Source organism: Pseudophryne corroboree, chromosome 9, assembly GCF_028390025.1.
Source record: "Pseudophryne corroboree isolate aPseCor3 chromosome 9, aPseCor3.hap2, whole genome shotgun sequence".
In the NCBI taxonomy this organism is placed as follows: Eukaryota; Metazoa; Chordata; class Amphibia; order Anura; family Myobatrachidae; genus Pseudophryne; species Pseudophryne corroboree.
The window spans coordinates 355,220,855-355,246,961 of record NC_086452.1 but is presented as its reverse complement, the minus strand read 5'-3'; the positions used below and the strand labels follow the sequence as shown (position 1 = coordinate 355,246,961).

The 26,107-nt window shown below is 48.1% G+C and overlaps 1 protein-coding gene across 4 annotated transcripts in view; it reads left to right on the top strand.

Moving 5' to 3' along the window:
- Positions 1–26,107, top strand: part of ATRIP (ATR interacting protein) — a 234,081-nt gene that overhangs the window by 186,796 nt on the left and 21,178 nt on the right. For all 4 annotated transcript variants that reach the window (XM_063940701.1, XM_063940698.1, XM_063940699.1 and 1 more), the window contains exons 11-12: positions 10,496–10,587; positions 19,070–19,156. In XM_063940701.1, coding sequence (XP_063796771.1) covers positions 10,496–10,587; positions 19,070–19,156 — 179 coding nt within the window. The remainder of the gene's footprint in view (positions 1–10,495; positions 10,588–19,069; positions 19,157–26,107) is intronic.

The window sequence follows — 26,107 nt, the reverse complement described above, 5'->3', positions numbered from 1 at the left end:
CAAAAAAGGTGGCACTGCCGTTTTAGGAACGGCCACTTTGAAGGTACCTGTTGATAAAAAGCAGGAGGCTATCCTGAAGTCTGTATTTACACACTCAGGTACTAGACGGAGACCTGCAGATCGTGCTGCTGCAGCGTGGTCGGTGACCCTGTCAAACATGAGAACATATTAAAGACGTCGTCTTATATATGAGGGATGCACAGAGGGATATTTTGCCGGCTGGCATCCAAAATGAATGTAATGTCCATTCTGTCAGGAGGGTATTTGAGACCTGTCACGGGACAGGTGATGCTGACTTTAAAAAGATTCTGCCTTATAAAGGTGAGGAATTATTTGGGGATGGTCTCTGGGACCTCGTATCCACAGCCACAGCTGGGAAGAAATATTTTTACCTCAGGTTTCCTCACGGACTCAGAAAGCACTGTATTATCAGGTACAGTCCTTTCGGCTTCAGAAAAGCAAGCGGGTGAAAGGCGTTTCCCTTCTGTACAGAGACAAGGGAAGAGGGAAAAAGCTGCACCTGTCAGCCTGCTCCCAGAATCAAATTCTTCTCTCGCTTCCTCTGAGCCCACAGCATGACGCGGGGGCTCCACAGGTGTAGCCAGGTACGGTGGGGGGCCGTCTCCAAAATTTCAGCGATCAGTGGGCTCGCTCACAGGTGGATCCCTGTTTCTTTCAGATAGTATGTCAGGGGTACAAGCTGGAATTCGAGATATCTCCCCCCAGCCGTTTCCTAGATTATGGCTTGCCGACAACTCCCTCAGGCAGGGAGGCTGTACTAGAGGCAATTAACAAGCAGTATTCCCAAAGGTAATACTCAAGTGCCCCTACTTCAACAAGGACGGGGTTACTATTCTACACGGGTTGGGGTACCGAAACCGCATGGTTCGGTGTGACCCATTTATATTAAAATCCTTGAACACATACATAAAAAAATTCAAGTTCAAGATGGAATCGCTCAGGGCGGTTATTGCAAGCCTGGACGAGGGGGATTACATGGTATCCCGGGACATCAAGGATGCTTACCTGCATGTCCCCATTTACCATCCTCGCCAGGAGTACCTCAGATTTGTGGTACAGGATTACCATTACCAAGTCCAGACAGGACTGTACAAGGCACCGAGGGTGTTTACCGGGGTAATGGCCGAAATGATGATACTCCTTCGAAAAAAGGGAGTTTTAATTATCCCGTACTTGGACAATCTCCTTATAAGGGCGAGGTCCAAGGAGCAGTTGCTAGTCGGGGTAGCACTATTTTGGAAAGTGCTACAACAGCAGGGTTGGATTCTAAACAGTCCAAAGTCACAGCTGGTTCCTATGACACGTCTACTGTTCCTGGGGATGGTTCTGGACACAGACCAGAAATAAGTGTTTCTCCGGGAGGAGAAAGCCAAGGAGCTGTCATCTCTAGTCAGAGACCTCCTGAAGCCAAAACAGGTATCGGTGCATCATTGCACGCGAATCCTGGGAAAAATGGTAGCTTCCTACGAAGCAATCCCATTCGGCAGGTTCCATGCAAGAACTTTTCAGTGGAACCTGTTGGACATGTGGTCCGGATCGCATCTTCAAATGCATCGGCTGATAACCCTGTCTCCAAGGACCAGGGTATCTCTAAAATGGTGGCTGCAGAGTGCCCATCTTAAGGAGGGCCGCAGGTTCGAAATACTGGACTAGGTCCTAGTGACCATGGAGGCCAGCCTTTGAGGCTGGGGGCAGTCACACAGGGAAGAAACTTCCAAGGACTTTGGTCAAGTCAGGTGACTTCTCTACACAAAATATTCTGGAACTGAGGGCCAGTTACAATGCCCTGGGTCAGGCAAGGCCTCTGCTTCAAAACCAGCCGGTACTGATCCAATCAGACAACATCACGGCGGTCGCCCATGTAAACCAACAGGGCGACACAAGAAGCAGAATGGCGATGGCAGAAGCCACAAGGATTCTCCGATGGGCGGAAATTCATGTGTTAGCACTGTCAGCAGTGTTCATTCCCGGAGTGGACAACTGGGAAGCAGATCTTCTCAGCAGACACGACCTCCACCCGGGAGAGTGGGGACTTCATCCAGAAGTCTTCAAAAGGATTGTACACCTTTGGGAAAGGCCACAGGTGGACATGATGGCGTCCCGCATCAACAAAAAGCTATAAAAGATATTGCGCCAGGTCAAGGGACCCTCAGGCGATAGTTGTGGACGCTCTGGTAACACCGTGGGTGTACCAGTCGGTTTATGTGTTCCCTCCTCTGCCCCTCATACCAAAGGTATTGAGAATAATAATAAGGCGGCGAGGAGTAAGAACGATACTCGTGGTTCCGGATTGGCCAAGAAGAGCTTGGTACCCACAACTTCAAAAAATTATATCAGAGGACCCATGGCCTCTGCGGCTCAGACAGGACCTGCGGCAGCAGGGGCCCTGTCTGTTCCAAAACTTACCGCGACTGCGTTTGACGCCATGGCGGTTGAACGCCGGATCCTGAAGGAAATGGGCATTCCGGAGGAAGTCATTCCTACGCTTATTAAACCTAGGAAAGAGGTTACAGCAAATCATTATCACCGCATATGGCGGAAGTATGTTGCATGGTGTGAGGCCGAAAAGGCCCCAACAGAGGAATTTCAACTAGGTCGATTTCTGCATTTCCTGCAAGCAGGAGTGAATATGGGCCTAAAACTGGGCTCCATTAAGGTACAGATCTCGGCTCTGTCGATTTTCTTTCAAAAAGAACTAGTTTCAGTACCTGAAGTTCAGACTTTTGTAAAGGGAGTGCTGCATATTCAGCCCCTATATGTGCCTCCTGTGGCACCTTGGGATCTCAACGTGGTGTTGAGTTTCTTAAAATCACATTGGTTTGAACCACTAAAAACCGTGGATCTGAAATATCTCACGTGGAAGGTGGTCATGTTATTGGCCTTGGCTTCTGCCAGGCGAGTATCAGAATTGGCGGCTTTGTCTTATAAAAGCCCTTATCTGATTTTCCATATGGATAGGGCAGAATTGAGGACTCGTCCCCAGTTTCTCCCTAAGGTGGTGTCAGCGTTTCACCTGAACCAGCCTATTGTGGTGCCTGCGGCTACTAGGGACTTGGAGGACTCCAAGTTGTTAGACGTGGTCAGGGCCCTGAAAATATATGTTTCCAGGACGGCTGGAGTCAGAAAATCTGACTCGCTGTTTATCCTATATGCACCCAACAAGCTGGGTGCTCCTGCTTCTAAGCAGACTATTGCTCGTTGGATTTGTTTGTAGTACAATTCAGCTTGCACATTCTGTGGCAGGCCTGCCACAGCCAAAATCTGTCAATGCCCATTCCACAAGGAAGGTGGGCTCATCTTGGGCGGCTGCCCGAGGGGTCTCGGCTTTACAGTTTTGCCGAGCTGCTACTTGGTCAGGGGCAAACACGTTTGCAAAATTCTATAAATTTGATACCCTGGCTGAGGAGGACCTGGAGTTCTCTCATTCGGTGTTGCAGAGTCATCCGCACTCTCCCGCCCGTTTGGGAGCTTTGGTATAATCCCCATGGTCCTTACGGAGTTCCCAGCATCCACTAGGACGTCAGAGAAAATAAGAATTTACTCACCGGTAATTCTATTTCTCGTAGTCCGTAGTGGATGCTGGGCGCCCGTCCCAAGTGCGGTGTATCTGCAATACTTGTACATAGTTATTGTTAACTAAATCGGGTTATTGTTGAACCGTCTGTTGAGAGGCTCAGTTGTTTCATACTGTTAACTGGGTTTCATATCACGAGTTATACGGTGTGAATGGTGTGGCTGGTATGAGTCTTACCCGGGATTCAAAATCCTTCCTTATTGTGTACGCTCGTCCGGGCACGGTGTCCTAACTGAGGCTTGGAGGAGGGTCATAGTGGGAGGAGCCAGTGCACACCAGGTAGTCTAAGATCTTTCTAGAGTGCCCAGCCTCCTTCGGAGCCCGCTATTCCCCATGGTCCTTACGGAGTTCCCAGCATCCACTACGGACTACGAGAAATAGAATTACCGGTGAGTAAATTCTTATTTTTTTTAAACTCTCATAGTGGGCATGGATTTGAAGGATTCCTGGCCGTTGTACTGGGACCATGGGTATGGCAGGGGGATATGTGCTAGCTGTTCTATTGATATATTTATTTAACAGAAAAGGATGGTACTAAAGGAGTATGCACCTAAAGGTTTATCAGCACCACCACACATCATGGCTGCAGAGAGGAGGTGTGCTGTATATCTTATGCGGTGTTTTCTCTGACGTCCTAGTGGATGCTGGGGACTCCGTAAGGACCATGGGGAATAGACGGCTCCGCAGGAGACTGGGCACATCTAAAGAAAGATTTAGGACTATCTGGTGTGCACTGGCTCCTCCCCCTATGACCCTCCTCCAAGCCTCAGTTAGATTTCTGTGCCCGGCTGAGCTGGATGCACACTAGGGGCTCTCCTGAGCTCCTAGGAAGAAAGTGTTTGTTAGGTTTTTTATTTTCAGTGAGACCTGCTGGCAACAGGCTCACTGCATCGAGGGACTAAGGGGAGAAGAAGCGAACCTACCTAAGTGGTGGTAGCTTGGGCTTCTTAGGCTACTGGACACCATTAGCTCCAGAGGGATCGAACACAGGACCCGACCTCGTCGTCCGTTCCTGGAACCGCGCCGCCGTCCCCCTTACAGAGCCAGAAGCAAGAAGGTGGTCCGGAAAATCGGCGGCTGAAGACTTCGGTCTTCTCCAAGGTAGCGCACAGCACTGCAGCTGTGCGCCATTGCTCCTCATGCACACCTCACACTCCGGTCACTGGGGGGGGGGCGCCCTGAGCAGCAATACTGACACCTTGGCTGGCAAACTGGCACCATATATAGCCCCAGAGGCTATATAGGTGCTTTTTAACCCCTGCCAGAATCCATAAAAATGCGGGAGAAAGTCAGCGAAAAAGGGGCGGAGCTATCTCCTTCAGCACACTGGCGCCATTTTTCCCTCACAGCTCCGTTGGAGGGAAGCTCCCTGGCTCTCCCCTGCAGTCAATACACTACAGAAAGGGTTAAAAAGAGAGGGGGGGCACAATTTAGGCGCAGTATACAATATATATATAGGCAGCTATAAGGGAAAACACTCTTTATATGTGATATCCCTGTGATATATAGCGCCCTGGTGTGTGCTGGCATACTCTCCCTCTGTCTCCCCAAAGGGCTTTGTGGGGTCCTGTCCTCTGTGTCGACTTGTATGAGGAGGATAATGATGTGGAGGCGGAGCGAATGCCTGTAAATGTGATGTCATCCCCTGCGGGATCGACACCGGTGTGGTTGGACTTATGGAAGGATTACGTGAAAGTGTCAACTCCTTACACAAAAGGTCGACGACACAGAACAGCCGGCTACTCAGCTTGTGCCTGTTCCAGCGTCTCAAATGTCATGGGGGGCTCTAAAAACGCCCGCTACCTCAGAGAAACAGATGTCGACACGGATACCGACTCCAGTGTCGACGACGATGAGACTAGTGTACCCTCCAAATAGGTCCACCCGTTACATGATTGAGGCAATGAAAAATGTATTACACATTTATGATAATACCCCAGGTACCACATAAAAGGGTATTATGTTTGGTGACAGAAAACTACCAGTAGTTTTTCCTGCATCTGAGAAATTAAATGAGGTGTGTGAGGAAGCGTGGTCTTCCCCCGGTAAGAAATTGATAATTTCTAAACGGTTATTGGCAGCGTACCCTTTCCCGCCAGAGGATAGGTCACGTTGGGAAACACCCCATAGGGTAGATACAGCGCTTACATGCTTATCAGAAAAGGTGGCACTACCGTCTCCGGATACGGCCGCCCTGAAGGAACCTGCTGATAAAAAGCAGGGGGTTACCCTGAGAGATATAGTCACACACTCTGGCATTATATTGCGACCAGCCATTGCTTCGGCATGGATGTGCAGTGCTCCCGCTGCGTGGTCAGATTCCCTATCGGAAAATAACTATGGATAGGGACAATATTTTGCTGACAATAGAGCATATAAAAGACGTGGTCTTATACATGCGTGATGCACAGAGGGATATTTGCCGGCTGGCATCAAAAATAAGCGCTAGGTCCATTGCCGCCAGACGGGGGTTATGGACTCGGCAATGGTCAGGCGATGCCGACTCGAATCGGCACATGGAAGTTTTGCCCTATAAGGGGGTAAAACTGTTTGGGGATGGTCTTTCAGACCTCGTTTCCACAGCTACTGCTGGGAAATCGACTTTTTTGCCACAGGCTACCCCACAACAAAAGAAAGCACCGTATCATCAAGTACAGTCCTTTCGGCCCCAGAAAAGCAAGAGGGCTAGAGGCTCATCCTTTCTGCCGAGAGGCAAAGGTAGAGGAAAAAGCTGCAGCGCACAGCTAGTTCCCAAGAGCAGAAGTCCTCCCTGCGTCCGGTAAGTCCACAGCATGACGCTGGGGCTGCTCAGGCGGACCCGGGTACGGTGGGGGCCCGTCTCAGAAATTTCAGCGCCCAGTGGGCTCTCTCACATGGATCCCTGGGTCCTTCAAGTAGTATCTCAGGAGTACAGGCTGGAGTCCGAGACGTTCTTCCCCCCGCCGTTTCCTAAAATCTGCCTTACCGGCACCTCCCTCTGCCAGGGAGGCGGTGTTGGTGGCTATTCAACACTATAATCACAACAAGTGATTGTCAAGGTGCCCCTCCTTCAGCAAGGAAGGGGTTACTATTCCACAATGGTTGTGGTACCGAAACAGAACGGTTCGGTGAGACCCATCTTAAAATTAAAATACTTGAATTTTTATATCAGAAGATTCAAGTTCGAGATGGAATCGCTCAGGGCGGTTATTACGAGCCTGGACGAGGGGGATTACAGGGTCTCCCTGGACATCAAGGATGCGTACCTGCATGTCCCCATTTACCCTCCTCACCAGGAGTACCTCAGATGTGTGGTACAGGACTGTCACTATCAGTTCCAGACGCTGCCGTTGGAGTTGTCCACGGCACCAAAGGTCTTTACCAAGGTAACGGCCGAAATGATGATACTCCTTCGCAAGAAGGAAGTTTTTATTATCCCGTACTTGGACGATCTCCTGATAAAGGCGAGGTCCAAAGAACAGCTGGTAGTAGGGGTAGCAAAGTGCTACAACAGCACGACTGGATTCTCAATATTCCAAAGTCACAGCTGGTCCCGACGACACGTCTTCTGTTCCTGGGAATGATTCTGGACACAGACCAGAAAAGAGTGTTTCTTCCAGTGGAAGCACACGAGTCCTGAAAAAAAATGGTAGCTTCGTACAAAGCATAATTCCATTTGGAAGGTTCCACGCAAGGACGTTCCAGTGGGACCTGTGGGACAAATGGTCCGGGTCCCATCTACAGATACAACAGCGGATAACCCTGTCGGCAAGTAACAGGGTGTCACTGCTGTGGTGGCTGCAGAGGGCTCATCTACTAGAGGGCCGCAGATTCGGAATACAGGACTGGGTCCTGGTGACCACGGAGGCCAGCCTTCGGGGCTGGGGTGCTGTCACACAGGGAAGAAATTTCCAAGGAGATTTCGCTTCACATAATTATTCTGGAGCTAAGGGCCATTTACAATGCCCTAAGCCAAGCAAGGCCCCTGCTTCAGAACCAGCCGGTACTGATCCATTCAGACAACATCACGGCGGTCGCCCATGTAAACAGACAGGGCGGCACAAGAAGCAGGATGGCGATGGCAGAAGCCACAAGGATTCTCCGTTGGGCGACCTACACCCGGGAGAATGGGGACTTCTTCCAGAAATTTTCCAAATGCGGGTAAACCGTTGGGAATGACCACGGGTGGACATGATGGCGTCCCGCCTCAACAAAAAGTTAAAAAGATATTGCGCCAGGTCAAGGGACCCTCAGGCGATCGCTGTGGACGCTCTAGTGACACCGTGGGTGTACCAGTCGGTTTATGTTTCCTCCTCTACCTCTCATACCCAGGGTGCTGAGAATAATAAGACTGCGAGGAGTGAAAACCATACTCATGGTTCCGGATTGGCCAAGAAGAGCTTGGTACCCGGACCTTCAAGAGATGCTGGCAGAGGACCCTTGGCCTCTGCCGCTCAGACAAGACCTGCTGCAGCAGGGACCCTGTCTGTTCCAATACTTACCGCGGCTGCGTTTGACGGCATGGCGGTTGAACACCGGATCCTAAAGGAAAAGGGTATTCTGGAGGAAGTCATCCCTACCCTGATCAAAGCCAGGAAGGATGTCACCGCAAGACATTATTACCACATTTGGCGGAAATATGTTGCTTGGTGTGAGGCCATGAAGGCCCCGAAGGAGGAATTTCAACTGGGTCGATTCCTACACTTCCTGCAAGCAGGGGTGACGTTGGGCCTCAAATTGGGGTCCATCAAGGTCCAGATTTTGGCTCTGTCGATTTTCTTCCAGAAAGAACTGGCTTCACTGCCTGAAGTTCAGACTTTTGTCAAAGGAGTTCTGCATATTCAGCCTCCTTTTGTGCCCCCAGTGGCACCTTGGGATCTCAATGTGGTTTTGGCATTCCTGAAATCACATTGGTTCGAACCACTTAAGACTGTGGAATTAAAATATCTCACGTGGAAAGTGGTCATACTGTTGGCCCTGGCTTCGGCCAGGCGGGTTTCAGATTTGGCGGCTTTGTCTTGAAAAAGCCCTTATCTGATTTTCCAGATGGATAGGGCAGAATTGAGGACTCGTCCTCAGTTTCTCCCGAAGGTGGTCTCAGCTTTTCACTTGAACCAACCTATTGTGGTGCCTGCGGCTACTAGGGACTTGGAGGATTCCAAGTTGCTGGACGTAATCAGGGCCCTGAAAATTTATGTTCCAGGACGGCTGGAGTCAGAAAAATTGACTCGCTGTTTATCCTGTATGCACCCAACAAGCTGGGTGCTCCTGCTTCTAAGCAGTCTATTGCGCGCTGGATTTGTAGCACTATTCAGCTGGCGCATTCTGCGGTAGGATTACCGCAGCCTAAATCAATAAAAGCCCATTCCACAAGGAAGGTGGGCTCATCTTGGGCGGCTGCCCGAGGGGTCTCGGCTTTACAACTTTGCCGAGCAGCTACTTGGTCAGGGGCAAACACGTTTGCTAAATTCTACAAATTTGATTCCCTGGCTGAGGAGGACCTGGAGTTCTCTCATTCGGTGCTGCAGAGTCATCCGCACTCTCCCGCCCGTTTGGGAGCTTTGGTATAATCCCCATGGTCCTTATGGAGTCCCCAGCATCCACTAGGACGTCAGAGAAAATAAGATTTTACTCACCGGTAAATCTATTTCTCGTAGTCCGTAGTGGATGCTGGGCACCCATCCCAAGTGCGGATTGTCTGCAATACTTGTACATAGTTATTGTTACAAAAATCGGGTTTTGTTGTGAGCCATCTCTTCAGAGGCTCCAATTGTTATCATACTGTTAACCGGGGTTCCTATCACGTGTTATAAGGTGTGATTGGTGTGGCTGGTATGAGTCTTACCCGGGATTCAAAATCCTTCCTTATTGTGTCAGCTCTTCCGGGCACAGTTCCTAACTGAGGCTTGGAGGAGGGTCATAGGGGGAGGAGCCAGTGCACACCAGATAGTCCTAAATCTTTCTTTAGATGTGCCCAGTCTCCTGCGGAGCTGTCTATTCCCCATGGTCCTTACGGAGTCCCCAGCATCCACTACGGACTACGAGAAATAGATTTACCGGTGAGTAAAATCTTATTTTCTGGATCATCAAGGTGTTTTGTGGTGCTACCAAGTTAGTTTCCAAATTGTGAGACGTGCAACATTATTATGAAAGACAGCTTTCATGAGTATTCGTATGTGACCCTTATTATTATTATTATCATTATTATTATGGCAACACATTCCGCTACTCCTTACATTTCTGTACAATAAAGTAAAAATATACCTAGACTGGGTAATAACAGACAGAGAGGTAAGAGGGCCCTGCTCAGAAGCTCGGAATCTGTAGGGAAATAGGAATTGGATACATGAGGATAAGTGCTACATACTGCAATTTGATCCAACAAGATTGCAGTGATTCTCGGTTGGGCTACTTCTAGTGGTGACATCCTAGTTTAGGAGCTCACACATGTTCTACCTGCCAATACAGTTCTTATTCCGTTTCAGCCTTTGGAAAACAAACAGCAGAGTATTCTGAAATATATTATGTTACTGGTTTGCTCCTGACAAAATGTTTTGAGTGAATTCTGTATTGTTAAGATTAGAACACAAGCTATCAATCTACCCTTAACCACTGATTCTCTTCTCTGTGGAGTAGTTGTAATTGCTCCCCTTGTAGGATATGAAGTAAAACCTTCCCTAAATCCTGCAGCCTAATGTGTAGAAGTGTCTGTGTAGAAGTGTCTGTGTGTCGGTCTATCGATGTCTGTTGCCTTTTCATTTGATCTCTAATTTGGGATGTTCCTCGAAGTCTACATTATATATTACTGTCCACATGGACCTCTTCTTACATTGCTTAAGTTTGTGAAACCACTGCCATTAGATTAGCCTTTATATTATAAGTGCCTAAAATGACTGTTCCTTTGCCTTCATCTTAATGCAGAAAGTTGTATCCTGCTGGTCTTGTACACATACATCATCTCAAGGCCGGACAGACAAGCATCACAGACACTCTGGCCTCAGTTCCAGCATGAGGTAGACTACAAAGGGACAATAATTGTTGTTTTCCATTATCACCATTAAAGTGAATGAGTTATAGGCTACAATCTCATTGTTTATTTTTACTTTATTTATTGTTTAATGTAATACACTATTGCAAAATGTATATTTGTACAGTATACTTAAAAATGTAGTGTCCTAGAGAACATTCTGGCAGCAGCACTCTCCATGGAAACATGTGACTAAAATTCATGATGTCATAAATTCATTTTCTTTAAAAATAATGTAAGTAACCAAAATAAGTCCCAAATAGGACATTACTAATGAAAAATAACAAAAAAAATAAATGGTTGATTTCCTAACTCTGCAATTGTCTGCTGGGCTTGCCGTTGCTTATGTCACCATTATATCTCCCACGGTTGTCTCGAAGTCCGTATTGGTTTATTTTATTTTGGTTAAAATATAAAGATGTATATACTAGAGATGAGCGCCGGAAATTTTTCGGGTTTTGTGTTTTGGTTTTGGGTTCGGTTCCGCGGCCGTGTTTTGGGTTCGACCGCGTTTTGGCAAAACCTCACCGAATTTTTTTTGTCGGATTCGGGTGTGTTTTGGATTCGGGTGTTTTTTTCCAAAAAACCTAAAAAACAGCTTAAATCATAGAATTTGGCGGTCATTTTGATCCCAAAGTATTATTAACCTCAAAAACCATAATTTCCACTCATTTTCAGTCTATTCTGAATACCTCACACCTCACAATATTATTTTTAGTCCTAAAATTTGCACCGAGGTCGCTGTGTGAGTAAGATAAGCGACCCTAGTGGCCGACACAAACACCGGGCCCATCTAGGAGTGGCACTGCAGTGTCACGCAGGATGGCCCTTCCAAAAAACCCTCCCCAAACAGCACATGACGCAAAGAAAAAAAGAGGCGCAATGAGGTAGCTGGGTGAGTAAGATTAGCGACCCTAGTGGCCGACACAAACACCGGGCCCATCTAGGAGTGGCACTGCAGTGTCACGCAGGATGTCCCTTCCAAAAAACCCTCCCCAAACAGCACATGACGCAAAGAAAAAAAGAGGCGCAATGAGGTAGCTGTGTGAGTAAGATAAGCGACCCTAGTGGCCGACACAAACACCGGGCCCATCTAGGAGTGGCACTGCAGTGTCACGCAGGATGTCCCTTCCAAAAAACCCTCCCCAAACAGCACATGACGCAAAGAAAAAGAAAAGAAAAAAGAGGTGCAAGATGGAATTGTCCTTGGGCCCTCCCACCCACCCTTATGTTGTATAAACAGGACATGCACACTTTAACCAACCCATCATTTCAGTGACAGGGTCTGCCACACGACTGTGACTGATATGACGGGTTGGTTTGGACCCCCACCAAAAAAGAAGCAATTAATCTCTCCTTGCACAAACTGGCTCTACAGAGGCAAGATGTCCACCTCATCATCATCCTCCGATATATCACCGTGTACATCCCCCTCCTCACAGATTATCAATTCGTCCCCACTGGAATCCACCATCTCAGCTCCCTGTGTACTTTGTGGAGGCAATTGCTGCTGGTCAATGTCTCCACGGAGGAATTGATTATAATTCATTTTAATGAACATCATCTTCTCCACATTTTCTGGATGTAACCTCGTACGCCGATTGCTGACAAGGTGAGCGGCGGCACTAAACACTTTCGGAGTACACACTTGTGGGAGGGCAACTTAGGTAGAATAAAGCCAGTTTGTGCAAGGGCCTCCAAATTGCCTCTTTTTCCTGCCAGTATAAGTACGGACTGTGTGACGTGCCTACTTGGATGCGGTCACTCATATAATCCTCCACCATTCTTTCAATGGGGAGAGAATCATATGCAGTGACAGTAGACGACATGTCCGTAATCGTTGTCAGATCCTTCAGTCCGGACCAGATGTCAGCATCAGCAGTCGCTCCAGACTGCCCTGCATCACCGCCAGCGGGTGGGCTCGGAATTCTGAGCCTTTTCCTCGCACCCCCAGTTACGGGAGAATGTGAAGGAGGAGATGTTGTTGACAGGTCGCGTTCCGCTTGACTTGACAATTTACTCACCAGCAGGTGTTTGAACCCCAGCAGACTTGTGTCTGCCGGAAAGAGAGATCCAAGGTAGGCTTTAAATCTAGGATCGAGCACGGTGGCCAAAATGTAGTGCTCTGATTTCAACAGATTGACCACCCGTGAATCCTTGCTAAGCGAATTAAGGGCTCCATCCACAAGTCCCACATGCCTAGCGGAATCGCTCCGTGTTAGCTCCTCCTTCAATGTCTCCAGCTTCTTCTGCAAAAGCCTGATGAGGGGAATGACCTGACTCAGGCTGGCAGTGTCTGAACTGACTTCACGTGTGGCAAGTTCAAAGGGCATCAGAACCTTGCACAACGTTGAAATCATTCTCCACTGCGCTTGAGACAGGTGCATCCCACCTCCTATATCGTGCTCAATTGTATAGGCTTGAATGGCCTTTTGCTGCTCCTCCAACCTCTGAAGCATATACAGGGTTGAATTCCACCTCGTTACCACTTCTTGCTTCAGATGATGGCAGGGCAGGTTCAGTAGTTTTTGGTGGTGCTCCAGTTTTCTGTACGTGGTGCCTGTACGCCGAAAGTGTCCCGCAATTCTTCTGGCCACCGACAGCATCTCTTGCACGCCCGTCGTTTTTTAAAAAATTCTGCACCACCAAATTCAAGGTATGTGCAAAACATGGGACGTGCTGGAATTGGCCCAGATTTAATGCACACACAATATTGCTGGCGTTGTCCGATGCCACAAATCCACAGGAGAGTCCAATTGGGGTAAGCCATTCCGCGATGATCTTCCTCAGTTGCCGTAAGAGGTTTTCAGCTGTGTGCGTATTCTGGAAACCGGTGATACAAAGCGTAGCCTGCCTAGGAAAGAGTTGGCGTTTGCGAGATGCTGCTACTGGTGCCGCCGCTGCTGTTCTTGCGGCGGGAGTCCATACATCTACCCAGTGGGCTGTCACAGTCATATAGTCCTGACCCTGCCCTGCTCCACTTGTCCACATGTCCGTGGTTAAGTGGACATTGGGTACAGCTGCATTTTTTAGGACACTGGTGACTCTTTTTCTGAGGTCTGTGTACATTTTCGGTATCGCCTGCCTAGAGAAATGGAACCTAGATGGTATTTGGTACCGGGGACACAGTACCTCCAACAAGTCTCTAGTTGGCTCTGCAGTAATGATGGATACCGGAACCACGTTTCTCACCACCCAGGATGTCAAGGCCTCAGTTATCCGCTTTGCAGTAGGATGACTGCTGTGATATTTCATCTTCCTCGCAAAGGACTGTTGGACAGTCAATTGCTTGGTGGAAGTAGTAAAAGTGGTCTTACGACTTCCCCTCTGGGATGACCATCGACTCCCAGCAGCAACAACAGCAGCGCCAGCAGCAGTAGGCGTTACACGCAAGGATGCATCGGAGGAATCCCAGGCAGGAGAGGACTCGTCAGAATTGCCAGTGACATGGCCTGCAGGACTATTGGCATTCCTGGGGAAGGAGGAAATTGACACTGAGGGAGTTGGTGGGGTGGTTTGCGTGAGCTTGGTTACAAGAGGAAGGGATTTACTGGTCAGTGGACTGCTTCCGCTGTCGGCCCAAGTTTTTGAACTTGTCACTGACTTATTATGAATGCGCTGCAGGTGACGTATAAGGGAGGATGTTCCGAGGTGGTTAACGTCCTTACCCCTACTTATTACAGCTTGACAAAGGGAACACACGGCTTGACACCTGTTGTCCGCATTTCTGGTGAAATACTTCCACACCGAAGAGCTGATTTTTTTGGTATTTTCACCAGGCATGTCAACGGCCATATTCCTACCACGGACAACAGGTGTCTCCCCGGGTGCCTGACTTAAACAAACCACCTCACCATCAGAATCCTCCTGGTCAATTTCCTCCCCAGCGCCAGCAACACCCATATCCTCCTCATCCTGGTGTACTTCAACACTGACATCTTCAATCTGACTATCAGGAACTGGACTGCGGGTGCTCCTTCCATCACTTGCAGGGGGCGTGCAAATGGTGGAAGGCGCATGCTCTTCACGTCCAGTGTTGGGAAGGTCAGGCATCGCAACCGACACAATTGGAGTCGGACTCTCCTTGTGGATTTGGGATTTCGAAGAACGCACAGTTCTTTGCGGTGCTACTGCTTTTGCCAGCTTTAGTCTTTTCATTTTTCTAGCGAGAGGCTGAGTGCTTCCATCCTCATGTGAAGCTGAACCACTAGCCATGAACATAGGCCAGGGCCTCAGCCGTTCCTTGCCACTCCGTGTGGTAAATGGCATATTGGCAAGTTTACGCTTCTCCTCCGACAATTTTATTTTAGGTTTTGGAGTCCTTTTTTTACTGATATTTGGTGTTTTGGATTTGACATGCTCTGTACTATGACATTGGGCATCGGCCTTGGCAGACGACGTTGCTGGCATTTCATCGTCTCGGCCATGACTAGTGGCAGCAGCTTCAGCACGAGGTGGAAGTGGATCTTGATCTTTCCCTAATTTTGAAACCTCAACATTTTTGTTCTCCATATTTTAATAGGCACAACTAAAAGGCACCTCAGGTAAACAATGGAGATGGATGGATTGGATACTAGTATACAATTATGGACGGGCTGCCGAGTGCCGACACAGAGGTAGCCACAGCCGTGAACTACCGCACTGTACTGTGTCTGCTGCTAATATATAGACTGGTTGATAAAGAGATAGTATACTCGTAACTAGTATGTATGTATAAAGAAAGAAAAAAAAAACCACGGTTAGGTGGTATATACAATTATGGACGGGCTGCCGAGTGCCGACACAGAGGTAGCCACAGCCGTGAACTACCGCACTGTACTGTGTCTGCTGCTAATATAGACTGGTTGATAAAGAGATAGTATACTCGTAACTAGTATGTATGTATAAAGAAAGAAAAAAAAACCACGGTTAGGTGGTATATACAATTATGGACGGGCTGCCGAGTGCCGACACAGAGGTAGCCACAGCCGTGAACTACCGCACTGTACTGTGTCTGCTGCTAATATATAGACTGGTTGATAAAGAGATAGTATACTCGTAACTAGTATGTATGTCTAAAGAAAGAAAAAAAAACCACGGTTAGGTGGTATATACAATTATGGACGGGCTGCCGAGTGCCGACACAGAGGTAGCCACAGCCGTGAACTACCGCACTGTACTGTGTCTGCTGCTAATATATAGACTGGTTGATAAAGAGATAGTATACTCGTAACTAGTATGTATGTATAAAGAAAGAAAAAAAAACCACGGTTAGGTGGTATATACAATTATGGACGGGCTGCCGAGTGCCGACACAGAGGTAGCCACAGCCGTGAACTACCGCACTGTACTGTGTCTGCTGCTAATATAGACTGGTTGATAAAGAGATAGTATACTCGTAACTAGTATGTATGTATAAAGAAAGAAAAAAAAACCACGGTTAGGTGGTATATACAATTATGGACGGGCTGCCGAGTGCCGACACAGAGGTAGCCACAGCCGTGAACTACCGCACTGTACTGTGTCTGCTGCTAATATAGACTGGTTGATAAAGAGATAGTATACTCGTAACTAGTATGACTATAAAGAAAGAAAAAAAAAACACGGTTAGGTGGTATATACAATTATGGACGGGCTGCCGAGTGCCGACACAGAGGTAGCCACAGCCGTGAACTACCGCACTGTACTGTGTCTGCTGCTAATATAGACTGGTTGATAAAGAGATAGTATACTACTAATATTATATATACTGGTGGTCAGGTCACTGGTCACTAGTCACACTGGCAGTGGCACTCCTGCAGCAAAAGTGTGCACTGTTTAATTTTAATATAATATTATGTACTCCTGGCTCCTGCTATAACCTATAACTGGCACTGCAGTGCTCCCCAGTCTCCCCCACAATTATAAGCTGTGTGAGCTGAGCACAGTCAGATATATATATACATTGATGCAGCACACTGGGCTGAGCAGTGCACACAGATATGGTATGTGACTGAGTCACTGTGTGTATCGTTTTTTTCAGGCAGAGAACGGATATATTAAATAAAACAAACAACTGCACTGTCTGGTGGTCACTGTGGTCGTCAGTCACTAAACTCTGCACTCTCTTCTACAGTATCACAGCCTCAGGTCAATCTCTCTCTCTCTCTCTCAACCCTAATCTAAATGGAGAGGACGCCAGCCACGTCCTCTCCCTATCAATCTCAATGCACGTGTGAAAATGGCGGCGACGCGCGGCTCCTTATATAGAATCCGAGTCTCGCGAGAATCCGACAGCGTCATGATGACGTTCGGGCGCGCTCGGGTTAACCGAGCAAGGCGGGAGGATCCGAGTCTGCTCGGACCCGTGAAAAAAACATGAAGTTCGTGCGGGTTCGGATTCAGAGAAACCGAACCCGCTCATCTCTAGTATATACACGGTCAAGTACCATTATTATGACCACCAGCTAATAGCCAGAGTAACCGCTGTGTGCAGCAAGGTCACACACCTTATATACCCACCAAGCCAGCACAAAGCACGTGACGTACAGTATAGTCAGAGGTGTAGCTAGGTGCAATGGTGCCCGGAGCAAGGGTATGTTTTAGCGCCCCCCTCCCCTATACTGAATTACATGTGGTGGCATGTTACATTTGAAATGAAAAATATTTAAAATCCTAAATTGGTTTTAAGGTTAGTTCTAGGCCTTGTGGAACTCAGGGTGCATCGAAAATATAAGAGCGTGGCTTCATGGGGATGGGGAGTGGCCACAGAATAGTGCCAATTCACATTACATAGCACACAGAAGAACCCCTTATATACGTTACATCACACAGTAGAGCCCCTTATACACATTACACCACAGTATAGCCACTTAAACACAGGATGGGGCAGAGTATGCTGCTGCAGAAGCCTGGGCAGAAAGAGGTGCTGCAGCATCTGAAATAGAGACATGTGCTGTAGCTTCCAGAAAAGAGAGTGATAATACAGAAGCTGTGGAAGAGAGAAGTGCTGCTGCAGCAGCTAGGCTAGACAGAGAGAGGTGCTACAGAAACAGGGGCAGAGAATGGTGCTGCAGGACAGAAGTAACCCTGCTGCACAGCTACAAGCAGACAGTGAGACATATAAAGAGGGTGGGTAGAGCTCCGACATGTGCTGGCTGTCAGTGTCTCCTGCTGTGTTGCCCCTGGCCTGCCCTGTTCCCTACCTACTGTATTTTCTGAGTTTGAGTCAGTGTGCACCCTCTCTGCTACTACTCTCTAGCTGCCTATTCAGCAGTCCACAGTGCAGCGCGAGGAGGGAGGGTGGTGACGCTCCCTCTTACTTTTTCGGCGCCCGAGCTCGCGCTCCACCTGAGCCACCCTCGCTACACCCCTGCGTACAGTACTTCATGGGCTACGCGTTGCTGACGTCACATGTAGGAGGTGATCATAATAATGTGACTTGACCGTGTATGTGTCTCACCTTTTTAATGACTTACTGATGGACTAAGTAATGCACACGGGTATGTAGCCATGCAGAGTATGGTTAGTGACTATATTCTCGGTGTCGATTTTTTCTGCTCCTTACTTACAGCAGTTAATATGCAGTGTGCATTTTCTTGCAAATCGAATCTGACATTCATTGCACTACAATAAAGGTCTAGGTTATGATAATAACGATGGCACTTCATAGGGGTTCACTACGATATGCCGGCGGTCGGGCTCCCGGCGACCAGCATACCGGCGCCGGGAGCCCGACCGCCGGCTTACCGACAGTGTGGCGAGCGCAAATGAGCACCTTGCGGGCTCGCTGCGCTCGCCACGCTACGGGCACGGTGGCGCGCTACGCGCGCCACACTATTTTATTCTCCCTCCAGGGGGGTCGTGGACCCCCACGAGGGAGAATAAGTGTCGGTATGCCGGCTGTCGGGATCCCGGCGCCGGTATACTGCGCCGAGATCCCGTCAGTCGGCATACTGAAGACCACCCCTTCATAGTAGGCATTTTATTTGCTCTGTAACATGATTATTTGCAAATATAAAAGAATGGTAAAAAACAGCGCTAGCCAGGTGCTAATTAATAAATGCTGTGTGTAAGTTTAATTAATATGCAATGAATAAAACAATAAAAATCAGATAAAAATAAAGCCTCAATGCCAGTCTCTTGACCACAATAATTTTCTTTGCACATCTAAATCGGCCAATAAAAAATGTCACAGATGTATGTCCAAAGAAAATTATTGTGGTCAAGAGACTGGCATTGAGGCTTTATTTTTATCTGATTTTTAATGTTTTATTCATTGTATATTAATTAAACTTACACACAGCATTTATTAATTAGCACCTGGCTAGCGCTGTTTTTTACCATTCTTTTGCTTTTCCATACAGGGTGACTGACTATCACCCTATCCTAACAGCCGCTTAGAAAATCAGCTCTGTCAAAGTGCCTGATAATATATTAATTTATTCATATATTTTTACCCTTTATTTGCAAATATGTCTTTCTGTGGTTTAATACTTCCTTTTCTCTAGATGGTGAGGTTCCTCAACAAGCTGATTACCCAAGGATGGAGCTCTTCTACGTCTGAGTCTGGAGTTACCTGTCAGTGTAACAGAGAGGTAGATTTACTTTTTAATGTTTTATTTTATTTGCTACTAGTTGTATATTTCTTTTTGTTTTAGTAGAATATTTATTACCAGTTATTAGTAGCACACACCTATTCTACAGCGCTCTACAGATAATATTTGGCCATTCACATCAGTCCCTGCCCCAGTGGAGCTTACAGCCTATATTTCCTCACAGAAAAAAGAGAAAATGCAGGCACACACTCAGTGGCAATAAGAAACAATTATAATAAACTCTGTAATTTAACGTGGACTAAAATTAAGGTTCTTAGCATAATTTTCCCCCCCAAAATATGGGCCCACCTACCACGGCCAGGTGATCTCATCAGGTTGGTCCCTATATTCCTGATGTTCAAGTCCAGAGCACAGGACCACCCCGAGCCAGCAAACTGCAACCACCTCAACGCAAGAAGTAGCAATTTGAGTGTTAAAAGGTGTTACATTATTAAGAGGTATCAGCTTAGTATTAAAAGTGTTACATAAGGAGATTTATGGTAGACTTATCATTGTACACTGGGTTCCACAGGGAATACATTGGGGTAGAGATGGATCTTGATCCAGGCACCAACAGGTTAAAGCATTTGCTGTCCCAGGATGCATTGGGGCCTCCTCTATAACCCCACCTCCAGGCACTGTGAGCTCAGTTTCGTTAACCAGTCCAATACAGGAGCAGGTAAAAGAGAAGGCAGATGTTAATCACATAGAACCACATTCTTACGACAGGAGAAGGGACCAGCGACTAATGTCATACAAACTCATAGAAGCTAGGTGCGTCAGGGCGGGCGCCCTGTGGAACCCAGTGTACCTCGCAGAAAGAGATTTAACAATGGTAAGTCTACCATAAATCTCCTTTTCTGCAGCGGGGTTCACTGTGTTGCACAGGGAATACATTGGGGATGTCCCAAAGCAGGTCCTCAAGGGAGGGGATGCGCCTTAGCGGGTATGAGAACCCGGCGTCCAAAGGAAGCATCCTGGGAGGCGGAAGTATCAAAGGCATAGAACCTAATGAATGTGTTCACTGAGGACCACGAAGCCGCCTTGCACAAAAGTTCAGCGGACGCGCCATGGCGGGCCGCCCAAGAGGGTCCAACAGACAGAGTAGAATGGGCTTTAATAGCAGCAGGAGCTGGAGGTCCAGCCTGTACAATCACCATTCTAATCCATCTGGCCAAGGTTTGCTTAGTCGCAGGCCAGGTACGTTTGTGAAAACCAAAATGTACAAAAAAGTAATCTGACCACCTGAAAGAGGCAGTCCTCTCCACGTATATACGGGGAGCCCATACCTAATCCAAAGACTGCTCTTTGTAGGACAAACCAGAAGAGATGAAGAGTGAAACGATAACACCACCTTAGGCAAATAACCAGGGCGAGTTCTAAGAACTGCCTGGTCACGGTGAAATATCAGAAAGGGTGGACGACAGGACAAAGCGCCTAGGTCCGACACCCTCCTAGCAGAGGCAATAGCCAGTAGGAACAGGACCTTGACCGTGAGCCATTTAAGGTCCACTGACTCAAGAAAAGAGGTTCAAATGGAGACTCTTGCATGGCATTCAGGACAACAGACAGATCCCAAGGAGCCACAGGAGGGACATAGGGAGGCTGAATCTGTAAAACACCCTGAGTGAAAGTATGAATGTCAGGAATAGATACAATTTTTCTCTGAAACCATACCAACATGGCAGGGATACGAACCTTGAGGGAGGCCAGACGAAGGCCTAAGTCCAGGCCTTGTTGCAGAAAAGCCAGTAGTCTGGAAGTACTGAATTCGTAAGCTTCGTAATTCTTAGCAGCCAGGTGAAGTAAGAATTCTAGACCCTATAATAAATCCGCGCAGATGCCGGTTTGCGGGCCTTCAGCATAGTTTGGATGACCGCATCAGAGAATCCTTTGACCCTCAGGAGTAAAGGTTCAAGAGCCACGCCGTCAAAGCCAGTCTGGCCAGGTCTGGATAGACACAAGGGCCCTGAACGAGGAGGTCTGGGCGTTGAGGAAGTAGAAGATGGCGCTCGATCGATAGACCCTGCAGGTCTGAGAACCAATGCCGTCTGGGCCATGATGGAGCGACTAGAAGTAGTATTCCTCCTACTTGTTTGAACTTCCATAGTACCCTGGGCAGGAGTGACACTGGAGGGAACATGTAGGGCAGCCAAAAGTTCCATGTAATTGCCAGTGCGTCCACGAATGCTGCTTGAGGATCCCTGGTTCTTGATCCGAAGACCGGAACTTTGTGATTCTGTCGAGACGCCATCAGGTCTACATCTGGTAGGCCCCGCTTGTTCACTAGGAGTTGAAAGACATCCTGATGAAGACTCCACTCTCCAGCGTGCACGTCCTGACGACTGAGGAAATCACCTTCCCAGTTGAGGATTCCCGATATTGCCGGCAGAAGGCGTTCCACCCAACGAAGGATTTTTGATACTTCCATCATTGCCATGCGGCTTTGATTGCCGCCTTGATGGTTTATGTACGCCACCGTGGTGGCGTTGTCTGACTGTACTTGAACAGGACTGTTCTGTATCAGAGGCAGGGCGAGAGACAAAGCATTGAACACTGCCCGCAATTCCAGAATGTTTATCGGGAGTAGTGATTCCTCCATGGTCCACCGACCCTGGAAAGAGTGTTGCTCAAACACGAGCCTCAATCCTTCAGACTGGCATGCGTAGTCAGTGGGAACCAGAAGGGATGGCCCCTGCTCAACTGCTGGTCCTGTAGCCACCAGCTCAGTGACAGACGGACCTTCGGAGTCACGGAGATCATGTGAGACCTGATCCGATAAGGCAGACCATCCCACGTGGAAAGGATTAAACTCTGTAGTGGGTGGGAATGGAATTGAGCGTACTATGCCATGTCGAAAGTCGACACTATGAGGCCTAGTACTTGCATCGCTGAGTGTATCGACACTCTTGGGCGAGAAAGGAAGTTTCTGATTATGTCCTGAAGTTTCAGGACCTTCTCTGGAAACAGAAACAGCCGTTGACTGTGCGTGTCTGGTAGTGCCCCCAGGTGCACCATGCTCCGAGCTGGGACCAGCGAGGACTTCTTCCAGTTGATGAGCCACCCGTGGGCTTGTAGGAAGGTTACCGTCAGTTGTAGATGACTGAGGAGGACATTGTGGGAGTTTGCCAGAATCAGCAAATCGTCCAGATATGGCAGGATCATGACTCCCTGGCGACGGAGATGAGCCGTCATCCCAGCCATAACCTTGGTGAAGATCCGAGGGACTGTGGCCAGTCCAGACGGCAGAGCCTGGAATTGATAGTGAAGGTTGCCAATAGGAAACCGCAGATATTGCTAATGCGATATGGCAATAGGCATATGCAGGTAAGCATCTTGTACAGTATATCCAGGGATACCATATAGTCTTCGGGTTCCATGGTCAGTACAGTGTTTTCATACGAAACTTGGACACTCTCACAACTTGTTCAGTGATTGGAGGTTGAGAATAGGCCGGAAAGACTCATCAGGTTTCGGGACGAGAAACAGGGTCGGGTAGTATCCTCTGCCACTCGGGGACAGAAGTATCGGCACTACCGCTCCTGTATCCAGGAGGGAACTCACAACCATCTGTAGAGCTTGCGCCTTTAACAGATCCGAAGGGATAACCGTTGTGTAGAACTGGCGAGGGGGACATCTCTTGAATGAGACTGCGTACCCGTGAGAGAGAACTTCTCGCACCCATGCGTCTGAAGTGGTCATTAACCAGACCTGGATGAATCGTAGAAGTCGGCCCCCCACCCTGGGATCCCCCAGGGGGAGGCCTGTCCCGTCATGCAGCAGGCTTGTCATGAGAAGCAGGCTGATGAGCAGCCCAGTATAGTTAGGCCTTGGGCTTAATTGTCTCGTGCTCCCAACAACCATCTTGGGTATGCCTGACCTTCGCTTTCCCATAAAGCTGAAAGTAGGAAAAAGTACCTTATGCCTTCTGGGCAGAAGGAGTAGCATTTGGGAGAAAGGCAGTCATAGTAACCGCCGATTCAGACCCAATTTTTAATTAGGTCTTCCCCAAATAAAATGTACCCAGTAAAGAGGAATACCTCCAAGGACTTTTGGAGTCCAGATCCACCTTCCATGACCTCAACCACAGAATACGGCGAGCCAGGACAGACGTATTCGACGCCTTGGTAGCCAACACACCCGCCTCAGGGGGACGCCTCCTGGTGTAGTAAAAGGTGGCGGTGATATTGTGAGACTGGGAATGTCTGGCATTGTCAGATATATTCTCGGGCTGCTCTTCCTCTAATGCCTGATCCAGTCATCAATCTATTTTGCAGCCCCAAGAGGACGCAATCGTGGTCTATGTACAACACCCGTAAGGGAGTAAGAGACTTCAGGCATCCCTCCACATGCTTATCTGTCGGTTCCTACAGTGAGGGGACAGTGGTGAGAGGCAGAGTTGACGACACCCGATGGGTGACACATGAGTTCACTAGCAGTGAATTACCTACTTGTTTTATAACTCTGCAGGGGGAGGATACCGAGCTAATGCCCGTTGTAGACAGGGGGAATGTTTTCCCTGGATTAGACCAGGGGTCTTGTCTGATGTACACTTAATGCTCAGATTGTGGTAACAGAGTTTTAATTACACTCTGACTTGTGAACATATCAGTTTGTTTAACCACAGTAGGGGAATCCTCTGATCATCAGTGATTTGTTACCCAGTAACCACAAGGGCAGTGGTATCATTTAGCAATGAAAAATCCTTGTAAGAAACACCTAATATAGGGACTGACCGGACAGCATGTTCCCCCTCTCTTCAGATAAAATATCAGAGAGATTATTGGATAGGGAGGAGGGAGCAGCCCGCTTAGATGACCCAGAGACACAAGAGTGACCTGGAATATGGTTTTGCCTGACCAGGGAATGAGTTATACGCTACAACCTGTGAGGTAAAATTTTCCCGCCCAAAGCGGAGTAACCATGGGGGACATCAGTGACTGTAATGTTACAAGTGGTCCCATAGGGGGCATAAAGTGTTCAACTAGAGTACCCAGTAGGTTTGAGAACGCAGCCCAGGTTGGCTCAAGATTGATTACACGAGCTGCGGACTGACTGGGAAATGTATGAGACATAGCACACAGACCATCACACAAAACCCCCTCAGGTAAATCCGTTGCGCATGCTCTGCAAGATGCAGGAGCGTCCCCAGATTTACTGCCCTACATGTTAAACATTATACACAAATGCAGCAGAGAGCGGTTTAGTACGATGAAGCCAGACAGAGTACAATACCTGTGAATAAATCCATTAGCATGTGACTGACTGCCCAGTACACAACACCTGCGAATAAATCCGGTATTATGTGACTGAGTACACAGTAGAATACACGTAATAGGTAAGTACTGTGACGCACTATATATTGACCCAGACGCACCTAGTCCCCAGGGTACAGTATACAGTGATAGATATATCTGGAATTCACCGCAGTGAAATCACATAGCAGATACAGGCACACACACTGTCACGTTTACAATGCAGATAATTATTTTCATGACCGGATGTATATATCCGAATACTCGTACAATATATTCTGGCACAGGTACACTTGTTCTTAACTAACGCTGTCTTATTATCGACATGTACAATACTTAAGTGCTTGTAAAACCATGGCACTGATGTACAGGCGGGTTTACAAAGGAGACCTTGCCCTGCAGTCCCGGAGACCAGTCGCATCTATTTTATAAAATGGCGCCCAGTCAGGGAATGAGGGAGAGTGTGAGGCAGCTCCAGGGTGGGAACATTAGCAGTACATGGCGCCCTGGGCCAGGGGATGGGCTACAGGTAAAGCGCCGGCTCCCCTATGCTGGACTTCACCACCTGGGACTATGGAGTCTTATTAAAAGTGGACATTAGTATATCCGACCTATACTCCTATACCCTGGTGGATATACTGGGGTCCCTGCTCGGTCAGTGTGTCCACGTCAGCGTTGCAGTCCGTCTCCCTAGACTGTGATCGGAGCGCGATTTAATGGCGGGTCCCACCTGGGGGACCCTCTTAACTCCTCCCCGTACCAGCCACGTTAACCAGGAGAGCGCTTGCGACTGTTTGCCTAAGCTGGCGAGTCTCCACCGCAAGTACCTGGGAGCTGAGCCAGCGGGAGTATGCGATGCCGCTTGGGAGGTGATGGAGCTACAGTGTTGAAGTGTCACCCAGACATACAGTGCTGACAGCCCAGTTTTGAAGAAGTTTTCTGTCAGATAAAGCTATTTCAGGGCTGCCCAGTGCAGCTCACCTGTTAAGTGACTGCTTCTGCAGTCACCAACTGAAAACTGAGCTCACAGTGACTGGAGGCAGGGTTATAGAGGAGGCCCCAATGCATCTTGGGACAGCTAAAGCGTTAACCTGTTAGTGCGTGGATAAAGATCCATCTCTACCCCAATGTATTCCCTGTGGAACACAGTGTACCCCGAAAGTCTATATTTCCTGTCACATGTACACACAAACACACACACATACACTGATTATTTTTGAATCAGAATCTAGTTAATCTGCTATGTATGTATGTATGTTTCTTTTTCATCCACTAGGGGTCACTGGAGTACTCTTGGGATATGGACGGCTTCCACCGGAAGAAGGCACTGAATAAATTAATTTTTGAGACTACTCCTCCCCTCCATATCCTCGAGCACTTCAGTGTTTTTTCTGTGCTCGACACAGTTAGAAGGCATAGTGGAGCTCGTCCACAAAGTATTGGAATTTTTTCTAAGTTTTTTTTTTTTTTCCTTTCAAGGATTTCCACGTCCTTTTCCCCCCTTCTAACAGGCGTGGGTCAGGGACAGTGGAAGCGGCTGAGAACAGCCGTGAGTGTCGGACCTCTCTGTAAAGAGCTCCCTCACTCCACCTGCAGGCTGCCTGCAAAAAGCTGGACGGAGCTTGGATGAGAAGCCCCGTCATAGACTTTTGTTACGGTCCAGGTATGTTGGGTAGGGGCGGTCAGCTTATGCTGC